Source organism: Bubalus bubalis, chromosome 2 (genome assembly GCF_019923935.1).
Source record: "Bubalus bubalis isolate 160015118507 breed Murrah chromosome 2, NDDB_SH_1, whole genome shotgun sequence".
NCBI classification, from domain to species: domain Eukaryota; kingdom Metazoa; phylum Chordata; class Mammalia; order Artiodactyla; family Bovidae; genus Bubalus; species Bubalus bubalis.
Window position 1 is genome coordinate 171,703,983 of NC_059158.1, and position 26,893 is coordinate 171,730,875.

General features: G+C 41.5%; 1 protein-coding gene across 1 annotated transcript in view; it reads right to left on the reverse strand.

Moving 5' to 3' along the window:
- Positions 1–397: 397 nt before the first annotated feature.
- The window catches only part of PDE6D (phosphodiesterase 6D), a 59,433-nt gene continuing 32,937 nt past the window's right edge, over positions 398–26,893 (reverse strand). The window contains exons 2-5 of the mRNA XM_025278460.3: positions 4,872–4,960; positions 4,203–4,328; positions 3,155–3,260; positions 398–979 (exon numbers count right to left, since the gene is read on the reverse strand). Coding sequence (XP_025134245.1) covers positions 898–979; positions 3,155–3,260; positions 4,203–4,328; positions 4,872–4,960 — 403 coding nt within the window. The 3' untranslated portion in view covers positions 398–897. The remainder of the gene's footprint in view (positions 980–3,154; positions 3,261–4,202; positions 4,329–4,871; positions 4,961–26,893) is intronic.

A 26,893-nucleotide genomic window follows, 5' to 3' on the forward strand; every position in this document is an offset into this window, starting at 1 on the left:
CTTCTAGTGTCTTGTTTAGGAAGGTAAGAGTCCTTACTCGACCAACTTAGAACCTCCAACCTCTCTGGAAACCTCTTGAACAAATGCACATTATAAAAGAAGGGGAAAAGTTAAAAACAATAGACAAATGGAGGGCACATGTATGTTGAAGAGAGCCACTAAAATACCACATCTAAAAGACAAATGTCAAGGTCATGGGTCTTGCTCAAGTGTGTTGTATGTTCTTGGAAAGCAGTGATTGAAGCACTCAGGAACTGCAAGATCTATCAGTTCTCTCTGGAGCAAAACAGAGCTGTGATCCTACAGTCTGATAAATGTCTTTCTTCCCATCATGGAGCCGGGTTCACATTCCAAAAAAAGGAGAAATGAAAGAAGTGTCATGCTAAAGACGTAGGAATATTTTAATTAACATGTTTTAATTAATTATGTAATAATAATAATATCGTCTATTTTACAAGTTAAATGTATGAGAATGTATGAAATAGAAACGGTAGGAAAAAACTAAATGCAGGTCAGGAACATGAAGTTTTCCAAAACCAGGGGCCAAAAGAAGATGTGTTGCCTGCAGGGCCCAAGGAGGAGGCAGGAAGGGTGATGGGAACAGGTCGTGGTGTGTGTCTGTCCCTGGGGCTACTCCAGGAAGGAGTCGAGGCATGCCCTCTGCCCTGGTCTGGGACTGGGAATTTATACTCTGGTCAACGGAAGATGGTGGCTTGAGAGAAAAAAGCCATCTGGTTACCTACACAGAGCTGGTCCCCTGGTGGCCGCAGGTGGGTTTTGCCGTAGAAGGAATCAGGGGTGAAAGTGCCAAAAATCAAAGGTGTAGAGGAAAAAAGTAAACAGTTTCCTCCATCCCCCTAAAAAAATGAATTCTTGAAATGCACACACATTCTTCTCTCAAACGTAGAAAAGCCTCACTCTGGATGTGCTTACGAGAAGATCATCATCAAAAAACTTTGTCTCTATGATAACATTTCCACTGTAAGTCAGAAGAGAGGGCAGAAGAGTGAGCGTGTTAGCAACAGATTTCATTTCCACAAAGTAGTTTCAATCTAGGTCTACTGGGCCCGTGGACATGCACTCACCTATATAACCTTGGCTTGGGGATATTAAGATCACATGGGATTAGACATCTCACATGACCTTTTAACTTATGTGATGAGGTTCATCTTCTTCAAGTTTAGAAATTATAAGAGGGAGCATGTCTTAACCCACAGTACACCCAAGGCCCTCTGAGTGCTCTGCATGCAGAGGTGCCTATAAATACGACTTTCTGATTCATGTGAAAACCTGAGACCGCAGGGGTGGTATCTTTTCTTATAAAACTCACTCTGGTGGAAGCTGTGGGTTGGCCTGTCCTGCATCTTTCTCCTCACTTTGGGTAACAACACTCTGTTCTTCTCCTGGGGGAACCCTATCTCCAGTCCATGGTCAGCCAAGTGGCCCCTCCCTTAACTGACAAAAAGGCAGGCACAGGATATAATTTGAGCCAATCAGAATCTCTCCCCTGAGCAAAATCCTTCCCATGGCTGCTCCTTGAGGAATCCATGATTCCTGCCACCTGCATCCTCTGGCTGCTCAGGTCTCAGCCCTACTCTTTCAACTCTGTCCTATAAGCCAGAGTCAGTTTCTGTGGCTTACGGCTCAATAACCCCAAATGATACACCTGTATTGTACGCAGTGTGCAATTTCATTCTTCTTGGTGGGTATGTCAGTGTTTCCAAATCAAACTCCTCTTGAACTGAGTTAAAAGCAAGAGTGGTGCTATTCTGGGGTTCTAAAAAGTAAGACAACTTAAATAACCTGAATATATTATCATAGACTTCCTGGTGTTAGCACCTGAAAGAAATCAGGCCTGGCCAAGAAGTCAAGTAAGGGTTAACAAAATCTAAAAAATGCCCATCTACTTATGACACTGTACTTTCCCAGGGTAGTTAATATCTACCAGATGCATTTTTGCTGGTAATTAATTATAAAAAAATGGGTAAATAAGGAACTCAAAATCTGACTGATTAAATATAAATGTATATTATTTTAGTTTATACTATTATATAGTTATAGTATTTTATAGTTTATACTATTATGTACATAAAAATCTATCCAAGATATAAAATAAAAAAACCTCTATTTACAAATTCAATGTGGTTTTCATAAAGGACCTGTTTAAAGAGGTGATCCAATATCACACAATTATCTATCTGTGTACATGATCTGCTACCAGGCAATACTTCTAAAACCTTTAAAAGACTAAAATCTTTTCCCAAGAGAAAATGGTAGGTGGGCAGTGACTGACTGATGTGGGGCACAAAGGACAAACTATTCTTTGAGCAGGAAGCAAATTTATAAAAATGGTAAGTGAGTCTCTGAAAAACTACAATCAAACATTATCCTCTAAAACAGAATTAGGACTTTGTCAGATTCTGCTGAGGGTCAAACGAAGTACACAGTATCAGGAGTTTGATAGTCAGGAAAGGGAGCTAATTAGCATAGATTTAATTTATGTTATGTGCTAGTTTTCTTCCATACGATCTCATTTTATCCTCACTCTATCTCTGTGAGACAGGATTATTAATTCTTCGTTTAGAGAGAAGAGTAAGGCCCAGAGAAAGAAAGTATATAGCCAAGGTTACACTACTGCTGCTGCTTCTCCTGCTAAGTCGCTTCAGTCGTGTCCGACTCTGTGCGACCCCATAGACGGCAGCGTACCAGGCCCCGCCGTGCCTGGGATTCTCCAGGTAAGAACACTGGAGTGGGCTGCCATTTCCTTCTCCAATGCATGAAAGTAAAAAGTGAAAGTGAAGTCGCTCAGTTGCGTCCGACCCTCAGCAACCCCATGGACTGCAGCCTACCAGGTCCCTCCGTCCATGGGATTCTCCAGGCAAGAGTACTGGAGTGGGGTGCCATTGCCCTCACTAGTCAGGGTTAATCAGGAATTTAGTCTAAAGGTCTAGTCTGAAGTTTTTAATTCTTTCCACTCTATCATACTGTCTTTTCACGTGACTGAAGTCAGTAAGCTGTAACCTTGGATACCCTGGATACTCTTACCCCTGTTCTCAACCTAGGTTGCCTGCCTGCTGAATGGAACCATGTGTCCCATATGCCTGGACTTGCTGCTTCAAGATACCTCCACCGTCCCTGCGGCCCGTTCACTCACGTTAGCACGCTGGCTGGCATCATCTGGGACTCGGGCGCGGCCTCTATCAGGGACTGCCAGGTGTTTGTTGAGTTAGGGATCACAAAGCCAAACTCGAAGAACCATTCTGAAGGAAGAAGGAAAAGTGGGTGAGCTGGAGCCCTGGGCAGAGTCTCGGGGCTCTGTGTCCCCATCCTTTTGAGCAGGCCTTTTCCTACCCCTGCTGCTAAGTTGCTTCAGTCGTATCTGACTCTTTGTGACCCCATAGATGGCAGCCCATCAGGCTCCACCGTCCCTGGGATTCTCCAGGCAAGAACACTGGAGCAGGTTGCTATTTCCTTCTCCAATGCATGAAAGTGAAAGTGAAGTCGCTCAGTCGTGCCCGACTCTTAGCGACCCCATGGACTGCAGCCTACCAGGCTCCTCCATCCATGGGATTTTCCAGGCAAGAGTACTGAAGTGGGGTGCCATTTCCTACCCCAGGAACCACCAATGAAGCCATCAGAAACCTCCCAGGCCAGAGGCCACAAGAAAGGACATGGAAGCCCCCTGAACCACACCAGAGGTCTGCTCCTATGCTCTGAGATCTAAAGGACTAGGACCAGCAGCATTTTCTTCTAAGTAGGCTAGATGTAAATTATACACAGAGGCACAGAACAGGCCTTTTCACTTGTCACTTCAGATCTAAGACACAGAGTGCACTCTTACACTCAATGGTGAAGAAAACTCACTGCAGGGTGCCCTTGCCAGTGGAATCTGTATGTGATAGTATGGAGAGCACTGTACCAGGGCCTAACCAGCAGCTTCCTCGTGACCACATCAGTGAAAAGCCAGCACCACCCCTAGGCCCTCTAGGGTCAGTAATCCTCTCACTGGGCTCAGAGCCCCTCACAGTTGCCAGCTTTGTTTCTGCTTTTTGCCCAAGCTCCCAATCTCCCAGGGTGTAGGAACCCTATCCAAGCTGAGTTGCAAAATGGATGTTATCAAAGCAGGGCTTTAGTTCCCTGAGTCTTGACTTCCACCCCTGTCACCCTAAGCCCAGATACGAGGCATGTAGGCAGCAGAATACCTTCCAGACATTGCCCTTTGAAGTAGACTTTTTGTTCCAGGCGGAATTTTTCCATTTGCTCTGCTGAAGAGAAGTTCAGTTCTCGAGACACTGCCTTGCATTTGAGGATTTTCTTGGGAACACGGGCTGGTAAAGAAAAAGAAATACTGAAACCATTTCTGGGAGCTTCTTAGAGATGATTTAGAGCTTATCTTATCTATGCTAAATCTCAGAGAATGCCTCGGTAACAGAGTTATACTTTTGGATTAAAGGCAGAGGTCCCAAACTGGTCCAATGCATCTGACTGAAAGATCTTCAAGGAACACCAGATTTAGTGCACCGAAAGGCCTTACCCAGCCCCTCTTATCAGGAAGGAGGCTGAATGGCAGCCTTCTTTCTAGTCTGTCCTGTCGGTTTTAACCCCTTGGTTTTTCTTTTATTTCAGGGAGATAAAAAGTCAAGATCTTTATATCTTTGGGTATGTTTTAATGCTAAAATTTCAGCACAGAGTTGGTTTTGGGAAGTAGGAGAAAGAAACATAAGGAAGGCACTAGAAATCTCAGCATCACGTGGATGGACGTGCTGTGCCTGTAGAGGCCTGTCCACTGGTGGTGCTGTGTCAACTCAGCTCCCTGACTCCCCGGGCCTGCTCTGCGTCGTCAGCCCTGTGCAGAAAAGGGTGGAAAGTACCTTCGTGCTCCACGCCAGGGACTGACAGGTCTTCTGTTCCTTGCCAAAGTATCTTCCCTGTCTCAGCATCCCGAAGGTTCATCCAATTTCTGATCAAGTATATTAAGGAAAAAGAAGACCCTAAAGCCACCTACTTTGTCCTCCAGGTGTCTCAAATGTGCTCCTATTGACTCCTGTTTACTTCTCAGCAAGCTGGCCTGACTGCTAAGTGCCAAGAAAGCAAATATAAATGTGGAAGAGAGTGCAGAAGACATCTAAAGGAAGATGCAGAGACCCAGGGGAGATATTTTTATTTGCAACATGAGAGCTCACAGATGGTACACGTCTAGCAATTGCAAGAAAGAGGTAGAAAATGAACAGTGCAAAATTTTAAATTTTCCAACAGAAACTGACCAGCTGAGATAAAAAGACTTGAAGAAACAGGTATGAGAAAAATCCCAGGACATGACTCACGGAGATAGCCCTACAGTGAAAATCACTGTCCACAAGCGTTACTCACAAATCCAGACCTTTCAAGCAATGCTTTTTTTTGGCTATGCCACTTAGCTTCTGGGATTTTAGTTCCCTGACTAGGGATTGAACTTGGGCCCAGCAGTGAAAGCATAGACTCCTAACTACTGCCAAAGAGTTTCCTCAAGTAGCCTTCTTACCCCTTCACAATCAATATAAAGTCATTTATTTTTAAATTGGCAATAAAATTATCAAGTTTATATTTTTAAAAAATGGAACAAAAAACCTTTCACTTTATATTCCAAATAGTAAGCCCCGGGCCTCAATCTCAGGAAAGCCAGGGTCTGAGATTGGAATTTGTCTGTCCTCCTTGCTGGAGCCCAGCCCGTGAAGGACATCATAGCCACAGGCAAAAGGGGGTCCCCTCGGCTCTGTCCGAGTTAAGTAGCTGCTGCAAAGGAAGCCAATGGGCTGTCTGGGTTAGGCTGTTTCCCTAGCCTGCTGCTGCTGCTGCTAAGTCGCTTCAGTCGTGTCCAACTCTGTGCGACCCCATAGATGGCCTCCTACCAGGCTCCTCTGTCCCTGGGATTCTCCAGGCAAGAACACTGGAGTGGGTTGCCATTTCTTCCTCCAATGCATGAAAGTGAAAAGTGAAAGTGAAGTTGCTCAGTCATGTCCGACTCTTAGAGACCCCATGGGCTGCAGCCCACCAGGCTCCTCCGTCCATCTTTGCTATGTAGAAAAACCCAGTGGGGACTCACTTAGTCCTCACCCCAACGATCTACGATTCTCTGAGGGCCTGAGCAGAAAACAAGTTTCCCAATGACGTGGGAAGATCACATTTCTATTACAATTCATTGCAAGTAGACGAATGTCTCTTACCTAATTTTTAGCCTGCGTGCATGCTAAGTCACTTCAGTCACGTTCAACTCTTTGCCACCCTATGGATCTTAGCCTGACAGCCTCCTTTGTCCATGGAATTCTCCAGGCAAGAATACTGGAGTGGGTTCCCCGTGCCTTCCTCCCAACCCAGGGATCAAAAGCGCATCTCCCGCATCTCCTGCATTGGCAGGTAGGTTCTTTACCACCATTTTGAGGTTATATAATACCCTCATTTCCAGTTCCCTACTTCCTGAGAGATACATGCATATATGTACATACATGTGACACGTATGATTATAAAAATACATTTGGAACACATAAAATGACTGAATGTTCACAGGTGCCTCAGTCTGAAACATCCCTAACCTGAACTTCAAGCATCTCATCCCTGGTCTACTTTAACATGCCTGGTTATTCTGGGCCTCAAGGCAATGGCTTCACAGACATCACTTTAACAGTAAACAGCCCATTCCCAAGACAGAGACACAGAAACAGTGACCCCACATCTCCAGCATTTATAGATGACTGTCTCAGGTGGCACCTCCTTGAGTCAACATGAAGGAGTACTACATAGACAGAGATGGAAGTTAGCCATTGAGCTGAACACATGAAGAGCTTAACTGAAGGCTGCATTCCAAAGAAGTTAGCTTCCAAGACCAAAATGACCTCTGCTGTTCCCTCCTATTGTCAGGTCAGAGACAATAAGCTGTGAGAACTGGGACCCTGCCCCTGGGACTGCCCCAGTCCCCTGGGATGAAAGACAAAGTTGAGAGATACTTTTAGAAAGAAAAAAAGACAAAAGGATAGACACTGAGAGTAAAGATACAAAAACTGGACGCCGGTACAAGAGGCCCAACATCTAGCTAATATAACTTTGAGAAAGAAGAGAAAAAAACAAGGAGAGGAAGTCATCAAAAAAATGAATTCAAGAAAATGTCCCAGATTGAAAAGGTCCAGCAAGGGCCTGAATTGCATCACTGTGAACTTGCAGAACATAAGGTTAAAAGACAAGCTTCCAGAAGGAAAATGAGTTGTTACCCAAAAGGTCAAAATCAGAATGCATAAGACTTTTCAACAGGGACTCTGGAGGACAGAAAAAAATGGAGCAGTGCCTTTAAAATTCTTAAAGAAATGATTCCTAAAACTAATAAACCTTTACTTTCTCAAGAAACTAATAGTAACACACTCCTTCAAAATGACAGGAAAGACCAAGGAAGAGAATAACATGGAATCCAGGAAGCAAGAGATCTAAAACAAGAAACAGCAAAGGGGTCCTCAGAGTGATGGTGAAGGAGACCCCAAGACAAGAGCTCCTTAACAGGCCTGGAGGGCGACTGGTCCAGGGTCCAGACAACAGCAAGCCATAACACTCATGGAGACGTTTAAGAAGATGAAATTAAAAACAACAAAAACAAAAAGATGAAATTCATATATCTGATGTGTTTATATGAAAAGAGGGTTGATTCAATTAGGGGAGGTTTGGGGTCAAATTAGTGAGAAGTATAGAAAATTTAAGCAAATTAAAAAAAAACCAATTATTAGCATCAGGGAAAAATTAAATGTGGTACTGGAGAAAGGAGTAGTCACAGCATACTACACAGCTTCATCACAGTGCTGACAAAGTGATAAAAACACAGATCATAGGTTCAACACAATTATCCTGGGAGGATGGGAAAAGGAGAAGAGAATGTGTGTGTGACTAAGCGTAAAGTATTGAGACAGAACAAAACTCATTTTCATCATGGAAAGTCAATAAATAATGTTTAAAAGGGAAACATTAAGATATAACCACAGTGCACTATTTGGAAATATCAAGATAAACACCAAATAAATCAGTTAGAAAGAAGTGAAAATAGTTTTCTGGAGAAGGAAATGCCATCCCACTCCAGTGTTCTTGCCTGGAGAATCAATCCCAGGGACAGGGAAGCCTGGTGGGTTCCCGTCTATAGGGTCGCACAGAGTCGGACACGACTGAAGTGACTTAGCAGCAGCAGCAGGGAGTAGAAAATCACAGTGTGAGCAATGAAATGCTCTTCGTCTTTAGAAACCAGGGAGAACTATGACTCTATGTGAAGTATACATACAACTCTGATAAAAATAAAGACTAAGTTTAAAAAAGATAGTCCCAAGTTTTTTTTGTTTTTGTTTTTAAAAACAATGAACAAAGCATTAAAGGAAAAGAAAATTAATATTCTTCATGCATGGCTGAGCCTGAAAAAGACGGTTAATATCTGTAAAGAGACTGAGCTCCAGACAAATACAGTTGATAGTTTATATGTCTTCCCCCCCCACCCCCGGCTGTCTAGCAACCAAACCTTCTTCCCAACCAGCACCCTGCAGCCTCCTTTCCCCTGTGGGAGGCAGTGAGTGCTCTGCACTATAGCAACTAGAAGATTCAGCTTCTTCTCTCCTAGTCACGGTGCAGCTGGGGGCAAGCATATGACCTAGGCTGGGACACCCGGGGCCCTGAAGCTGTCGTCACACAAAGATTTGAGGAAAAGCCAGTTCCTCAGGGTAGGGCAGCAGGTTGTGCCAACCTGACGCTTCCTGCAGTGTGTCCCTTGTCCCTCTGACTGCCAGTCAGTTCTGAAGCAGCAGAAAGCCTCTGAGAGTCTTTTCCATGGGTTGGGTAGCTTGCAGTGCAGAACTCTGAACAACACAGTTGATGAGCATCATTATGTATGGAATAGTTCTACATTTAACCCTCTGGAAAGACTCTAAGTTTTGCTGCTATATAAAAAAGGTCACAAAAGAAAACCAAGGGTTATCCAGTAGTGTGCCCCAAATGTGATTGGTACCTAAACCTCCCATGCCCTTGACCTGCTTGGGCACTGTCCTCGGACATGCACCCACCACTGCTTTGAAGTTGTGTTGGTTGTGCTGCTCTCTTCTCAGTGTGCAAAATTCTAACAAATTCTCCTGCAACCTCATTATATCTCTTGATATAGTTGCTCTGTTGCACCTACGTGGTTTTCTCACCTCTTTCATATTTCTACATTCCACTTTTTAATTTTAGCAACTGAATCTAAAAGCAAGTTAAAAGTATCCACACTTGCTTAGGCCATATCTTAAAAAGTGTAAACAGTGACAGATTTTCTTTTCTTGGGCTCCAAAATCACTGTGGATGGTGACTGCAGCCACGGAATTAGAAGATGTTTGCTCCTTGGAAGGAAAGCTATGACAAACGTAGATAGCGTATTAAAAAGCAGAGACATCACTTTGCCAACAAAGGTCCATAGAGTCAAAGCTATGGTTTTTCCAGTATTCATGTACACATGTAAGAGTTGGACCATAAAGAAGGCTGAGTATCAAAGAAATGATGCTTTCAAATTATGGTGCTGGAGAAGACTCTTGCGAGTCCCTTGGACAGCAAGGAGATCCAACCTGTCCATCCTAAAGGAAATCAGTCCTGAGTACTCACTGGAAGGACTGATGCTGAAACGAAGAGCCAACTCATTGGAAAAGACCCTGATGCTGGTAAAGAATAAGGGCAGGAGGAGAAGGGGGTGACAGAGGATGAGATGGTTGGATGGCATCACCGACTCAATGGACATGAGTTTGAGCAAACTCCATGAGACAGTGATGGACAGGGAAGCCTGGTGTTCACGGGGGTCGCAAAGAGTTGGACACAAATCTGCGACTGAACAACAACATACATATACTTACCCATTCTAGAGTCTCCGTATATTAAGAGAAAGCTTCCCCAACTGGAGAAATAAAACAGGCACCACTGCTCTAGCAAGTTCATGCTGAACTCAGATCTAAACAGAACTGCCTTAGACATTTAAGCCCAAGGTTTTCAGAAGACACAGTACTCATTCAACCTGCAGTGTACATGCTTTTCATTCTTTTCCTGAAGATAGTCTCTTATGTACTAATATAGCCACAATGGACACCAGCCTTTCTTAAATAAGAGAACTAAAATTACTTCTAAATTTCCAGGCTCACAATGCAAGTAGGACATTCTAGCAAAACTACTATAAGAAAAGCCTTGGGGAAGGAGTTCTCATAAAGCAACAGATGGATCAGACCTAGTAGCTTCTAGAAAAAGCATTACTGTCTCTGACCCAGGTCAGCAAACAAAAGCCTGGGACCAGGACATACTCTTCAATCTGTCAGGGGATAAAAAGAAAATAGCCTTAAGTTATTCTGTCTGATAGTTAGTAGATAGTGAATTTGTTTCCTCCATTTTATAAGGCAGAGAGGCTGCTAAAAACATATAGCTTAATTCCTTAATATAAACATCTCTTTATAAATAATCAGATTAAGGATTTAATTAATATTGGGGAAAATATAGTAAAAAAAAAAAGTATCTTCGGCCACTTCAACAATTAGGCATTTCCTGTATGTACTCTAATCTGGAATATTATTTACTAGTGTCTATATCATATGTTCATTTCATAATCCTAAACCTGTGACATTTTAGCCCCAATAAATAATACAAAAAGCTTCCCAGGTAGCAGAGAGGTAAAGAATTCATCTGCCAATGCAGGAGACATGGGTTTGATCCCAGGGTTGAGAAGATCCTCTGGAGGAGGAAATGGCAACCCGCTCCAGTATTCTTGCCTGGGGAATCCCATGGACAGAGGAGCCTGGTGGGCCACAGTCCAAGGGGTTGCAAAGAGTCGAACAAGACTAAGCAATTGAGCACATACATACACACACACCCACACATACAACACAAAATCAGAGAAATACAAACAGAGCTCCATTCAAAGATACTGGGGTGAAGGTTACTTAGAGACCCTCCAAGTTCTGTGATTTTAGGGGTGAAAAGAAAGGCTCTTAGCTCAGGATAGAGATGCAGTCATTTTTTTTGTTGTTGTTAGTCAGACACTAAGTCATGTCTGACTCTTTGCGACCCCACTGACTGTAGTCCACCAGGCTCCTCTGTCCATGGGATTCCCCAGGCAAGAATACTGGAGTGGGTTGCCATTTCCTCCTCCAGGAGACTGTCCTGACCCAGGGATCGAACCCACATCTCCTGTGGAGTCATTTGGGAACAGCTTTCTAAATCATAAAAATACAAATCCATGATACCCTATCAGTAAAAAGAAATAAAAATGATTGAGGAAAGTGTCTTAAAATAATAACAATGAGAAAAGCTGGTCCACAAAAGCAGCAGCATATTTGCCTAAAAATGTTGGAAATGAAAGACAAACTCTTATGACTGATCATCATCTGCTGAAAACATTTTTTAACAGCTTTTTGCCAACCAGATTTTTAAAAGAAAAAAGAACGTGAGTTTTAAGGCTCAAAGTTCAAGTCACTTCCTATCTTGAGAGAAGAGGATTAGGTGGACAAGCTTTAAGGAGCGGGGGCTGGAGGACTATTTATAAATACCACCTTCTGGGTCAGCCAGGTCTTTTCTCATTTAAAAGCTCCCTGGTGATTTATATATGAGATGAGCACAGAGGAACGCTCCTTTACTAAGGGAAGCCTCTGCTGGGGAAGAGGGGTTGTCCCTGGTACCTCTATATTTGGAACCAGGCACCCAAAAGGAGATGCACTCTCACATGTAAAATAAAAGCATCTTAAAAAGAAGCTTCAGAACAAAAGCAATAGTTTGTAATGTATCAGGCTTTACGAAAGTTAACAGAGGAAATAAACTAAGAGAAACTATGGAAGAATGAGACGTTTGGTTCAACGTGGACAGTTGCATAAGTCCTCTGATGTTTTAAAGAACAGACGTGGTCTGGTATGAATTAGATGCAGTCCAAAGTAGGAGCTGGGGACAGTCCTGAGGTACAGAAGGCAGTGGAGGTGCAGAAGTGGTAGTGGAGTGGGAAGGGAGCGTGTGGGGGTTGGAAGAAACCAGTTAGATGAGTGGTTGTGGTGGTGGTTTAGTTGCTAAGTCGTGTCCAACTCCTGCGATCCCGTGGACTGTAGCCTGCCAGGCTCCTCTGTCCATGGGATTCTCCAGGCAAGAATACTGGAGATGAACAGGGTACTAGGTAAATTTCTCCTAGAGATGTCAGTTCAGGAACTGGGATACAAAGACTTAAAATACTTCATAACAATCATCTATAGAAGCATTTTGGAAGAGTACATTGAGTCTTGTGGGTCTTAATTCATTTTAAATGGAAAGAGTAAACATTAATTTTTGATTAATTACTGAATAAGATGAACATTCATTATTATACTGTATATATAATATACACTGTATTAACAACATTAATATGCTGAACAGAACAGACTCACTGGACATGCTAGTATCTCACTGGCCAGTTAAGGGAGGGAAAAATGAGGGACATTAAGGCAAGGCAAGGTAATAGACAGGGAATGAGGAAGGCAAAGAGGGAAAGAGGAAAGAAACACAGAACACACAAGAACAGGAAAAGGGACTCGAGGGAGAGAGCTAAAGAAGGAAAAAAAAAACCCATATAAACTCAGAATGAAGAGACAGGGTGAGGACAGAAGGGAACAGAGAGGAAGAGGTTTGTCAAGTTGAGAGGTCAGATTCTAGTTTTTTCTACTTTAATATTGCACCATAGAGCGTTTTGGTTAATGACTTCCACAGAATGGTTTGAAACTGATGGGTGGAGAAGGAAACAGCAATCTAACCATTAAGCCCCTCTGACAGTGTTAATTGGCTGATTCATAGTTTTCTGGAATTTATTATCCAAACTGTGGTTACCAGTGGCGAGAGGGTATGTTGAGGGGCAATATAGGAAGGAGTACATGAAGAGGAAGTACAAACTATTTGCTATAAAATAAGCTACAAGGATATATTGAACAACATGGGGAATACAGCCATATATTATAGTAACTATAAATGGAGTATAGCTTCCCTGGTGGCTCAGATGGTAAAGAATCTGCCTGCAATGCAGGAGACCTGGGTCAAGAAGGTCCCCTGGAGATGGGAATGGCTACCACTCCAGTATTCTTGCCTGGAGAATCCCATGGACAGAGGAGCCTGGTGGGCTACCATCCATGGGGTTGGTTGCAAAGAGCTGGACACGAGTCAGCAACTAACACTTTCATAAATGGAGTATAACCTTTAAAAATTGTGAATTACAATATATTATACATCTGCAACTTATCTAATATTGTCCAGCAACTATATTAAAAAAAAAACAAAAAACTGTGGTATTTTCAAGAATGAAAGAGTTGCTTACTGGGAGGTACACTTAAGTGAGTTGGTTCATACAAGTGCTTAAAGAGTGCCTGGGCATTTAGTTAGCCATGTGTTAGCTATTATTATTATCACTATTATTGCTTATCATTTCCAACTTGGCCTCCTTGCTTCCAGTCTCCTTTTTATAAATTTATTTATTTTTTGCCATACAGAGTCTTCATTGCTTTGTGCGGGCTTTCTTTACTTGTGGTGAATGGGAACTACTCTTCATTGTGGTGCTCAGGCTTTTCATTGTAGTGGTTTCTCTTGTTGCACAGCACAGGCTCTAAGTGCAAGGGCTTCAGCAGCTGTGGCACATGGGCTTAGTTGCCCCAGAACATGTGGAATCTTCCCAGATCAGGGATTGAACCCGTGTCCCCTGCACTGGCAGGCAGATTCTTAACCACTGGACCACCAGGGAAGTTCTGTTTCCATTCTTGCCTCCTCCCCAAACTCATTCTCACAGATGGAAGTGATTTTTTAGAACTGTAAATCAGATGTCAATCCCCATTTTTTTCCTTTGCACTTAGCAAAAAAAAAAAGTCCTTTGTGTAGTTTCCAGGGTCCCCCAGTTGCTACGTTCTGCTCACAGTGGGCTCCTTCTATGTCTCTGACACAGTCTCTTCTCCCTGCTTTTGTCCTGACTCTTCACACCCTCAGGTCCTGGCTTCAGAGCCACCTCCTCAAAGACACCTGGGACCACTCAGTTTCCAGCAGTTTCTAAAATCAGATCTGCCTGACTCCTGGGTCAGGGTTTCTTCTTGCCCCAAGGTCAACACCTGGCCACAGCTGGCTTCCCAGAAGCAGAGGATTTGTGGTACCTTCATCTCCCCTGAAAAAAAAGGCTAAATACCCCTCCACCTTTGTGTGTTGCTCTCTTGGTCAAAAACCTTCAATGGATCCTCCCAGACTGATGCAGGGCTCCCCATATATCTGATTTCAAACTATCATTCATTCAATAAACGCTTACTGACAACCTACTGTGTGCCGAAGACTGACATCAAAGTCACATGTGAAAAAATCTAGGCAATGTTGTTTCATAAAAAGTGACAGGTGACCCACTCCAGTATTCTTGCCTGGAAAAGTCCATGGACAGAGGAGCCTGGTGGGCTGCAGTCCATGGGGTTACATGATTGACCATGCGTGCATCAGGGTGGAGGGAGATGTGTTGGCAGCAATAAACTGGTAGAACTAAAAAAAAAAAGTGACAGGTGGAGGGAAATAATAGTTCTAAATTCATATTATTTTATTAAAATTATGATCTTAAATATGTATGCAAAAATATTTCATCCACATCCCTTTTTAAAATATTTTTTCATTGGAAAGATAAGAAATTGCCTTATACTCAGGGTCATCATATATTTAGGCATTATTCTGATAATTTTGTGGGTTTTCTTTACTTAAAACCAAAAAATTTACTCACTTCCTTAAAGATAATTCATACTCAAGCTGGATAATCTGCAATGATACTGAGATAATTCTCTAATGATATTAACTGCAACCCTGATTATCAATCTAAGGATGGAAGATACATAAGATTTCAATTCACAGCAATTCACCAAGAAGGGAATTGGCTTATCAAGTGTTATTCTATTCTAGCCTTTTTTTTTAAAAAAATAAACTTTAAATTTTAGTTTTAGATTTACAGAAAAGCTGTAAGATAGTAGAGTTCTCATATACCCAACACCAGTTTCCCTTTATATAAACATCTTATGTTTGCTGCAACTTATGAACCAACACTGATACATTAACATTAATTAAAGTCCTGGGTTCAATCCCTGGGTTGGGAAGATTCACTGGAGAAGGGAAAGGCTACCCACTCCAGTATTCTGGCCTGGAGAATTCCACAGACCGTATAGTCCATGGGGTCGCAGAGTCAGACACGACTGAGCGACTTTCACTTCACTTCATAGTTTCTTCAGATTTCCTTAGTTTTTATGCAATGTCCTTTTTCTGTCCCAGGATCCCATTCAGGAATACACATTACATTTAGTTGTCGTGTCTCCTTAAGTTCTTTTTTTTTAAACAATAATTTTTATTTATTTATTTTGGTTGTGCCACTATGTAGCATGCAGGATCTTAGTTCCCCATCCAGGGATTGAACTGGTGTCCCCTGCATTGGGAACACCGAGTCTTAACCACTGGACCACCAGGGAAGTCCCCTGAAGCTCTTCTCGGCTTTGAGAATTTCTCAGACCTTCCTTGTCTTTGGTGACCTTGACAGTGTTGAGAACTGGTCAGGTATTTCCTGGATGTCCATCAACTGGGGTTTGTGTGATGTTTTTTCTTATGATTAGACTGGAGTTGTGGGTTTTGAGGAGGAAGACCACTGAAGTAAAGGGCCATTTCCATCATATCATGTCAAGGGTACATAATGTCAACATGACTTATCACTGTTGATGCTGACCTCAATTGCCTGGCTGAGGTAGTATTTGTCAGCCTTCTCCATTGTACACAATCATTTCCTTCTTTCCATATTGTACTCTTAGAAGGAAGTCACTGTATGCAGCATGAATTAAGGGGTGGGGAGTTATACTCCATGTCCCAGTGGGAAGAATAACTAGATGAATTATCTGGAACTCTACAATGGAGATTTGTCTTTTTCCCTATTTATTTTAAAATAAAATTATTTATTTATATCAGTTCAGTTGGTTTTATTATCAAATAACTGTGCTCTGATACCTAAATTATCTATCTACATGAAAATATTTCAACACTAAGCAATTTGTTTAAAAATATTTAAGATGGGATTTCCTTGGTGGTCCAGTGGCTAAGACTCAGCTGTCTCAATGAAGAGGGCCTGTGTTCCGTCCCTGGTCAAGGACTAGATCCCACATGCTGCAACTAAGAGTTTGCATGCCTCAACTAAGACTTGGTTGAGCCAAATAAATAATAAAAGTAAGTAAATATTTTTAAAAAATATTTAAGATGTTCACCTGTTAAGTCTCAGGGATTCATTTAGATTGTAGAGGGGAAGACAGACACCACAGGGTGTATTAGTATACAGTAACAAGGAAAAGCTGAGACAGAGGAAAACAAAATTGGTTTGGAGCAGAACACCTGGATGAGAGTCCAATTTCTACCATATAATATTTGTGTGATCTTAGATTAAGTCATTTATAATGCCCAAGTTTTAGTTTGTCAGCTACTGATAATACTTTAAGCCTTAAGGTTACTGCAGGATTATATGAAATACCTATAAAAATGGTTTATAAACTGATAAACTTGATACAGGGCTTCCCAGAAGGCACCATGATAAAGAATCCACGTGCCAATGCAGGAGACACAAGAGATGTGGGTTCAGTCTCTGGGTCGGGAAGAACCCCTGGAGTAGGAAATGATAACCTGCTCCAGTATTCTTGCCTGGAAAACTGCATGGACAGAGGAGCCTGGGGGGCCACAGTCCATGGGGGTCACAAAGAGTCAGACAAGACTGAGCACACACACAAACTTGATACAAAAGTATAACATTATTAAATCATAATTATTCAGGATTGGAAAAAGAAAAAAAAAGGAAGAAACTGCTTCTGAGCTATTTCACATTCTCTAATAAAAGCACATTATCTTAAAATGCTGTATAATCTTCAACAAGGGAAAAATTACAAGTTAGTTATATGAATTAATGTTTGATTTTGGTTTATCTACTCAAAACCTTATAATTCCTAGAAAATCTCTTGCTGTCTTTTTTGTTGCTCATATATTAATCAGCATTTCTTTTCCCACCTTCATCTGTTTAAATATACATATGTGTGCTAAGTTGCTCAGTTGTGTCTCTTTGTGACCCCAAGGACTATAGCCCACCAGACTCCTCTGTCCATGGAATTTTCCAGGCAAGAATACTGGAGCAGGTTGCCATTTCCTACTCCAGGGTATCCTCCTGACCCAGGGATCGATCCCAGGGACCATCTCTTGGGTCTCCAGCATTGGCAGGCGGATTCTTTACCACTGTGCTACCTGGGAAGCCTGTTTAAGAGTATCAGTTCAGTTCAGTTCAGTCGCTCAGTCATGTCCGACTCTTTGCGACCCCATGAATCGCAGCACGCCAGGCCTCCCTGTCCATCACCAACTCCTGGAGTTCACTCAGACTCACGTCCATCGAGTCAGTGATGCCATCCAGCCACCTCATCCTCTGTCGTCCCCTCCTCCTCCTGCCCCCAATCCCTCCCAGCATCAGAGTATTTTCCAATGAGTCAACTCTTCGCATGAGGTGGCCAAAGTACTGGAGTTTCAGCTTTAGCATCATTCCTTCCAAAGAAATCCCAGGGCTGATCTCCTTCAGAATGGACTGGTTGGATCGCCTTGCAGTCCAAGGGACTCTCAAGAGTCTCCTCCAACACCACAGTTCAAAAGCATCTATTCTTTGGTGCTCTGCTTTCTTCACAGTCCAACTCTCACATCCATACTTGACTACTGGAAAAACCATAGCCTTGACTAGATGGACCTTTCTTGGCAAAGTAATATCTCTGCTTTTGAATATGCTATCTAGGTTGGTCATAACTTTCCTTCCAAGGAATAAGCGTCTTTTAATTTCATGGCTGCAGTCACCATCTGCAGTGATTTTGGAGCCCAAAAAAATAAAGTCTGCCACTGTTTCCACTGTTTCCCCATCTATTTCCCATGAAGTGATGGGACCGGATGCCATGATCTTCATTTTCTGAATGTTGAGTTTTAAGCCAACTTTTTCACTCTCCTCTTTCACCTTCATCAAGAGGCTTTTTAGTTCCTCTTCACTTTCTGCCATAAGGGTGGTGTCATCTGCATATCTGAGGTTATTGATATTTCTCCTGGCAATCTTGATTCCAGCTTGTGCTTCTTCCAGCCCAGCGTTTCTCATGATGTACTCTGCATATAAGTTAAATAAGCAGGGTGACAATATACAGCCTTGACGTACTCCTTTTCCTATTTGGAACCAGTCTGTTGTTCCATGTCCAGTTCCAACTGTTGCTTCCTAACCTGCATACAAATTTCTCAAGAGGCAGGTCAGGAGGTCTGGTATTCCCATCTCTTTCAGAATTTTCCACAGTTTATTGTGATCCACACAGTCAAAGGCTCTGGTATAGTCTTATTGACTATTTATTAGCAGAAATAGATGTTTTTCTGGAACTCTCTTGCTTTTTCCATGATCCAGCAGATGTTGGCAATTTGGTCTCTGGTTCCTCTGCCTTTTCTAAAACCAGCTTGAACAACTGGAGGTTCACGGTTCACATATTGCTGAAGCCTGGCTTGGAGAATTTTGAGCATTACTTTACTAGCGTGTGAGATGAGTGCAATTGTGCGGTAGTTTGAGCATTCTTTGGCATTGCCTTTCTTTGGGATTGGAATGAAAACTGACCTTTTCCAGTCCTGTGGCCACTGCTGAGTTTTCCAAATGTGCTGGCACATTGAGTGCAGCACTTCACAGCATCATCTTTCAGGATTTGAAATAGCTCCACTGGAATTCCATCACCTCCACTAGCTTTGTTCATAGTGATGCTTTCTAAGGCCTACTTGACTTCACATTCCAGGATGTCTGGCTCTAGATCAGTGATCACACCATCATGATTATCTGGGTCATGAAGATCTTTTTTGTACAGTTCTTCTGTGTATTCTTGCCACCTCTTCTTAACATCTTCTGCTTCTGTTAGGTCCATACCATTTCTGTCCTTTATCAAGCCCATTTTTGCATGAAACGTTCCCTTGGTATCTCTAATTTTCTTGAAGAGATCTCTAGTCTTTCCCATTCTGTTGTTTTCCTCTATTTCTTTGCATTGATCGCTGAAGAAGGCTTTCTTATCTCTTCTTGCTATTCTTTGGAACTCTGCATTCAGATGCTTATATCTTTCCTTTTCTTCTTTGCTTTTCGCTTCTCTTCTTTTCACAGCTATTTGTAAGGCCTCCCCAGACAGCCATTTTGCTTTTTTGCATTTCTTTTCTATGGGGATGGTCTTGATCCCTGTCTCCTGTACAATGTCATGAACCTCCGTCCATAGTTCATCAGGCACTCTATCAGATCTAGTTCCTTAAATCTATTTCTCACTTCCACTGTATAATCATTAAGGGATTTGATTTAGGTCATACCTGAATGGTCTAGTGGTTTTCCCTACTTTCTTCAATTTCAGTCTGAATTTGGCAATAAGGAGTTCATGAATTGAGCCACAGTCAGCTCCTGGTCTTGTTTTTGTTGACTGTACAGAGCTTCTCCATCTTTGGCTGCAAAGAATATAATCAATCTGATTTCGGTGTTGACCATCTGGTGATGCCCATGTGTAGAGTCTTCTCTTGTGTTGTTGGAAGAGGGTGTTTGCTATGACCAGTGCATTTTCTTGGCAAAACTCTACTTGCCCTGCTTCATTCTGTACTCCAAGTACAAATTTGCCTGTTACTCCAGGTGTTTCTTGACTTCCTACTTTTGTGTTCCAGTCCCCTATAATGAAAAGGACATCTTTTTTGGGTGTTAGTTCTTAAAGGTCTTGTAGGTCTTCATAGAACCGTTCAACTTCAGCTTCTTCAGCATTACTGGTTGGGGCATAGACTTGGATTACTGTGATACTGAATGGTTTGCCTTGGAAATGAACAGAGATCATTCTGTTGTTTTTTAGATTGCATCCAAGTACTGCATTTTAAACTCTTTGTTGACCATGATGGCTACTCCATTTCTTCTGAGGGATTCCTGCCCACAGTAGTAGATATAATGGTCATCTGAGTTAAATTCACCCATTCCAGTCCATTTTAGTTCGCTGATTCCTAGAACGTCGACATTCACTCTTGCCATCTCTTGTTTGACCACTTCCAATTTGCCTTGATTCATGGACCTGACATTCCAGGTTCCTATGCAATATTGCTCTTTACAGCATCGGACCTTGCTTCTATCACCAGTCACATCCACAGCTGGGTATTGTTTTTGCTTTGGCTCCATCCCTTCATTCTTTCTGGAGTTATTTCTTCACTGATCTCCAGTAGCATATTGGGCACCTACTGACCTGGGGAGTTCCTCTTTCAGTATACTATCATTTTGCCTTTTTATACTGTTCATGGGGTTCTTAAGGCAAGAATACTGAAGTGGTTTGCCATTCCCTTCTCCAGTGGACCACAATCTGTCAGACTTCTCCACCATGACCTGCCCGTCTTGGGTTGCCCCACGGGCATGGCTTAGTTTCATTGAGTTAGACAAGGCTGTGGTCCTGGTGTGATTAGATTGACTAGTTTTCTGTGAGTATGGTTTCAGTGTGTCTGCCCTCTGATGCCCTCTTGCAACACCTACCGTCTTTCTTGGGTTTCTTTTACCTTGGACGTGGGGTATCTCTTCACGGCTGCTCCAGCAACGCACAGCCGCTGCTCCTTACCTTAGACGAGGGGTATCTCCTCGTTTAAGAGTATAGGTGAGACCTAAACCTACTTTATTGAAAAAGGAAATGGCAACCCACTCCAGTATTCTTGTCTAGAGAATCCCGTGGCCAGAGGAGCCTGGTGGGCTACTGTCCATAGGGTTGCATAGAGTTGGACACGACTGATGCGACTTAGCATGCATGCATGCGTTGGAGAAGGAAATGGCAACCCACTCCAGTATTCTTGCCTGGAGAATCCCAGGGACAGAGAAGCCTGGTTAGCTGCTGTCCATAGGGTCGCACAGAGTCTGACACGACTAAAGTGACTTTTAGCAGCAGCAGCAAACCTACTTTACACTTGTAAATACATAAATCCTAAATATTAGGTAGATAGAAAGTAGAAATTGTATTTAGGGGTTTTAATACTTTAACCTGAAAAAAAATAAAATAAAGGCAGGGATGGCTCTCTTAGTTTTTCCATTTGAAATGAAACCTAACTTCTATTAATAACTCCTTCTGGTTTTCTGTTTGACTCACATTTTACACTGAGAGGGCTTCCCTAGTGGCTCAGACAGTAAAAAATCTGCCTGCAATGCAGGAGACCTGGGTTTGATTCCTGGGTCGGGAAGATCCCCTGGAGAAGGGAATGGCAACCCACTGCAGTGTTCTTGCCTGGAAAATTTCATGGACAGAGGAGCCTGGTAGGCTACAGTCTATCGGATCTCAAAGAGTCGAACACACCTGAGCAACTAACACTTTCATTTTTCACTTTACACTGATATGTATTAACTAAAATTAAAAATTAGGTGATTTTTTTGAGAAAAGTCACTAGAAAATGACTTTTTTCTTCTACTGTACTTGTTAAAGCTAGTTCTCTTGAGGTATTTTTTCTCCTGTATATTATTGATACAATAGTCTGCCAACTAATTTCTCTCCTTCAATCTGCCGTCCATTGTGTTCTTAACGTGTGGTTTGATGATCTTGTTAAAAAACTGTTGCCAAGGCCTCATCTCAGTCTTAATCAGAATCTCTTCAGGTGAGGCCTAGCGATGCTCATTTTAAAAAGCAATTCTTATGTGCAATAAAGTTGAAGTACCATTTGTGTAGCCTTTACAATCTATGACTAGAGTTATACTTCTAAAGTACAAGGTGGATCATATCATTACTTCTTCTTCAAAAAATTTTCAAAAGATTTTCACTGGTCCTAATTTTTTAGCTTGGTATTTAAAGTTCTTTACATTGTGCCGCAGCATCTCTCTTTCTGCTCAGTCTCCTTTCTGCTTCATATCCCTTCTGATCCCTTCCTGTACCCCATTCTTATCTAGGCACAGTGAATATACTATGGCCCATACACCTCCAGGGGCTTCCCAGATGGCACTAGTGGTAAAGAACCTGCTTGCCAATACAAGGGACATAAGAGATGCAGGTTCGATCCCTGGGTCTGGAAGATCCTCTGGAGGAGGGCATGGCAACCCACTTCAGTATTCTTACCTAGAGAACCCTATGGACAAAGAAGCCTGCCAGGCTATGGTCCATAGGGTTGCAAAGAGTCAGACACAAATGAAGCAATCTAGCCTGCATGCACATGCACCTCTGTGCTCTCTGGTCAGCTTGGGTACTTGTCTGAAGTCTCTCATGAGAGGAGCCAGAAAGATAAAGAGAGTTGAGCTGCTTTTTGGGAACAATCAAGCATTATGATCACCACAAGGCCACACCAGACAAGCTGACAAAAGGAGATGGGAAGAAACCAGTCTTTAGCTCAGAGGACCCTTGTGGAGGCAATCATGACAGAGAAGCAGAGTAACAAAGACACAGTAATTATCATTGGCAGAGGCTGGCTATAATTGTCCCAGATGTACCAAATGCAGAGCAAAGGCCCCCAATCATCCCAAGAAAATCTCCCTAAAATATATCAAGTGTGACTCCCTAAAATATATCAAGTCTTTATTTCCATTACTGAGAGAAGGAAACACTCTTTGTGGCTTAAACACTCATTTATGCCATTTTCATATAATGCCATAAATGCTATAGAGCAAAACTTGTACCAAAGAATGGCAGTTTCTCATCATGTGATGAGACTAAGAAAAAGGCCATAAAGCAGAGCTGCTCAGTATCCTAACCAAAGTTGCACAGCCAAGAGGCAGCAGCCCAGGATTTGGAATGATGGTCAGACTCTGAAGCTTAAAATTCTTCCACTATTCTCACTGCCTCTCCATGATAGGGAGTAAATTTCTTTTCCTTTCCTTCAAAGATTAAAATCCACTCTTCTATTACAATTTTTAAAACTACCATGTTTTTTTTCTTAATGGGAGTTCCAAAAAACTTATTTTTAAAAAGACCCAGAAAAACTCTTAAGTCTTCAGCACTTCTAGACACACCAAACTGCTCAAGCCAATGGCAATTCCAGTTTCAGTCACTGGCTTCTACTCTAGGTGAAGCTGATTGCTCAAGAAACTGATTCACAGGTAGAACAGAGCTTTTAATTCTTTCAACCATTAATTCAGGTCTCCCTTATTTTTAGCTTATTCATCCACATCCTGAGTTTTACTGTCTTTGGATGATGCAATTAAGGATGACTATTAGGCAATGGAAGAACAAATACAAGTTTTTAACAATGGATGAAAAGAAATATTTTGTATTTAGGGGAGAGAATGAGTCAAGAAATGTGGAGTATAAATGTACTTATTTACAAAACAGAGAGTCACAAGGGCAGAAAACAAACTTATGGTTAACAAGGGGGAAAAGAGGTGGGGTGGAGGGATAAATCGGGAGACCCAGATTGACACACACACACTGCTATATATAAAATACACAACTAGTAAGGACCTATTGTATAGCACAGGGAACTCTATACTCAGTACTCTGTAATGGCCTACATGAGAAGAGAATCTAAAAAAGAGTGGAGAGGGAGTTCCCTCATTGCCTAGTGGTTAGGATTCCAGGCTTGCACAGCTGTGGCCCAGGTTCAATTCCTGATTGGGGAACCGAGATCCCAAAAGCTGTGAGATGTGGCAAAAAAAAAAAAACACAACTAAAATAAAAAAATAAAAAGGAGTGGATATATGACTATGTGTAACTGATTCACTTTGCTGTACAGCAGAAACGAATACAACATTGCAAATCAACTATACTCCACTTAAAAAAAAAAAAAAAAGAAGTTCCACTCAGTAAGCAAATCAACTATACTCCAATTAAAAAAAAAAAGTTCCACTCAGTAAACTTTAAATATTCCAATATTATCTATTTCACTTTTAGAAACCGTTGGTTCTTTTTTATTCTCGACTCACGTAAGAGATTTACAAATTAAAGATTATTTCCCCTTTAAAAAAAAAAAAGAAAGAAACGTTAAGTAAGGGACATTTATTTTGAGGCTATCAGCCCACTGTGGCTCCCCTTGCTTGGCAAAGCAATAAAGCTACCCTTTTCTACTTTACCTCATTCCCCAAAAAAAAGTTGAGTAAGGAGAAATAAAGATGTTTATGTAAAACAAGCCATGATTCACACTTACTGGGTAAACACTAGAAACATTCCCTTTAAAGTCATAAGTAGGGCAGAGACATCTTCTAGCACCACTATTATTTACTGTATTCTGGAGGTACTAGACAACACAATTATAAGAGAAAGAAATAGGAAATATAAAAATTGGAAAAGAGAAAATAAAATAATCATTATGTGCCAGTGATATGGTTATTTATATGGAAAACTGAAAAGAATCAAAAGAAAAGTTACTGTAAATAACAAACAATAAAAATAAGGCTGCTTGGCTCAAGCTCTATCAGAAAAAAACTCTAAATGCTACTGAGGGACACAAAAGAAATATTAAATAAATGGAAAAGCATACCCTAATTTTGGATGGAAAAAATTAATCCCATAGATTCATCCATAAATTTAATGCAATTCAAATAAATGTAAACTATAGGATTTTTTAAAAACCTGAAAACTGATCTTAAAATTCATATGGAAAGTACGAGAATCATCAGGAAAATCCAGAAGAATAACAAGAAAAAAGTAATAAGAAATATATCCTTACAGATATTAAAACTTATAAAGTTATAACAACTAAAATAGTGTTGAATATGACTAGACAGATCAATGGAAGAGAAAAAAATCACATGGAATTCAGTACATATTAAAATTCTTAAAGAGAATTTTTAAAGAGATGGGAATACCAGACCACTTGACCTGCCTCCTGAGAAATCTGTATGCAGGTCAAGAAGCAACAGTTAGAACTGGACATGGAACAGACTGGTTCCAAATTGGGAAAGGAGTATGTCAAGGCTATATATTGTCACCCTGTTTATTTAACTTGTATGCTGAGTACATCATGAGAAATGCTGGGCTGGATGAAGCACAAGCTGGAATCAAGATTGCCAGGAGAAATATCAATAACCCCAGATATGCAGATGACACCACACTTAGGGCAGAAAGTGAAGAAGAACTAAAGAACCTCTTGATAAAAGTGAAAGAGAGTGAAAAAGTTGGCTTAAAACTCAACATTCAGAAAACGAAGATCATGGCATCTGGTCCCATCACTTCATGGCAAATAGATGGGGAAACAATGGAAACAGTGACAGACTTTATTTTGGGGGGCTCCAAAATCACTGCAGATGGTGACTGCAGCCATGATATTAAAAGATTCTTGCTCCTTGGAAGAAAAGCTATGACAAACCTAGACAGCATATTAAAAAGCAGAGACGTTACTTTGCCAACAAAGGTTCGTTTAGTCAAAGCTATGGTTTTTCCACTAGTCATGTATGGATGTGAGAGTTGGACTATAAAGACAGCTGAGCGCCAAAGAATTGATGCTTTTAAACTGTGGTGTTGGAGAAGACTCTTGAGAGTCCCTTGGACTGCAAGGAGATCCAACCAGGCCATCCTAAAGGAAATCAGTTCAGAATATTCATTGGAAGGACTGATGTTGAAGCTGAAACTCCAATACTTTGGCCACCTGATACGAAGAGCTGACTCATTTGAAAAGACCCTGATGCTGGGAAAGACTGAAGGCAGGAGGAGAAGGGGACAACAAAGGATGAGATGGTTGGATGGCATCACTGACTTGATGGACATGAGTTTGTGCAAACTCCAAGAGTTGGTGATGGACAGGGAAGCCTGGAGTGCTGCAGTCCATGGGGTCACAAAGAGTCGGACATGACTGAGCGACTGAACTGAACTGAACATATTAATAGAAACATTTAAAATCAGTGGCAAAATATTGAATAAATAGTGTTAGGACAAAAGGGTGGTCATATAGAAAAATTAAATCTCTACTTCACTCCTTCTATTAAAATGTACTTCAGACAGATCAAAGTTAAAAAAGAAAGAAAGGAAGGAAGGAGAAAAATACAAAGGGAAATATGGGGATCTTTTTTATAATGTAGGATTGGGAAAGGTGTGATATGATGAAAAATCCAGAAGCCTTTACAGAAGTCTCTTCCTTCTCTGACCAAAACTGCAAACTGCCAGAAATCCTCATTTCTTCTGTCATTGTCTTATTCCTCCCATTTAGATCTTCTAGAGGCTATTTCTTTTAATACATAATGTATTCCTCCATCTGATTTTTTTAAAGAAAACATAGTTCAGCTTTTAAACTGCAAAAGTTTTAGTTTTCACTGTATAACCTTTTATACTATTTGAAAACATTTTAATCTGTATATTACTTAAAAAACTGTATATTACTTAAAAAACACAAATAACTTCAATAAGAATCACTTCCTAATTCTTCACCAAAGAAGAGGCCTAATTTTTCATACCCTAGGTCACCTGAATTTCTTTCTCTGGAAGCTTTTCTCAGTAGTGAAGACTTGGCCCCGGCTCCCTCACTGCTCTAATATATGGTAACTTCTTCGGATGGAGAGGATTCCAGGAGGATCTATTGAATTTGATCAGATTAACCTTTGCAGCAGCTTCTGCCCCGGTCAGTTCTGGAGTCACTGGCTTCATAATGGCAGTGGTGTGCAGGCTTCTTTAAAAAGAGGGGCAGAATAATCGTGTTACATGTGTGTATCTCCTGGCTAAGACAGACACTATAATCCAACATCTCTGAACGAATCAAGATTTAAAAATGAGCCTCTGCTTGCCAAATGGCTCTCCTGAATGCCTATTTTTGTCTTCCTCTGTCTGATTTTCTAGTACTTGCTCCTCATTATTCCTTTTATTCTGAACACTCAACAGGCTTTTAGCAGCTGTTTTGTGTACTAGTTACAAGTTTTCCCTAATTTGGTTTATGGACTTACTGAGGGCACAGGTATTCCCACTCATTGAGTTGATAG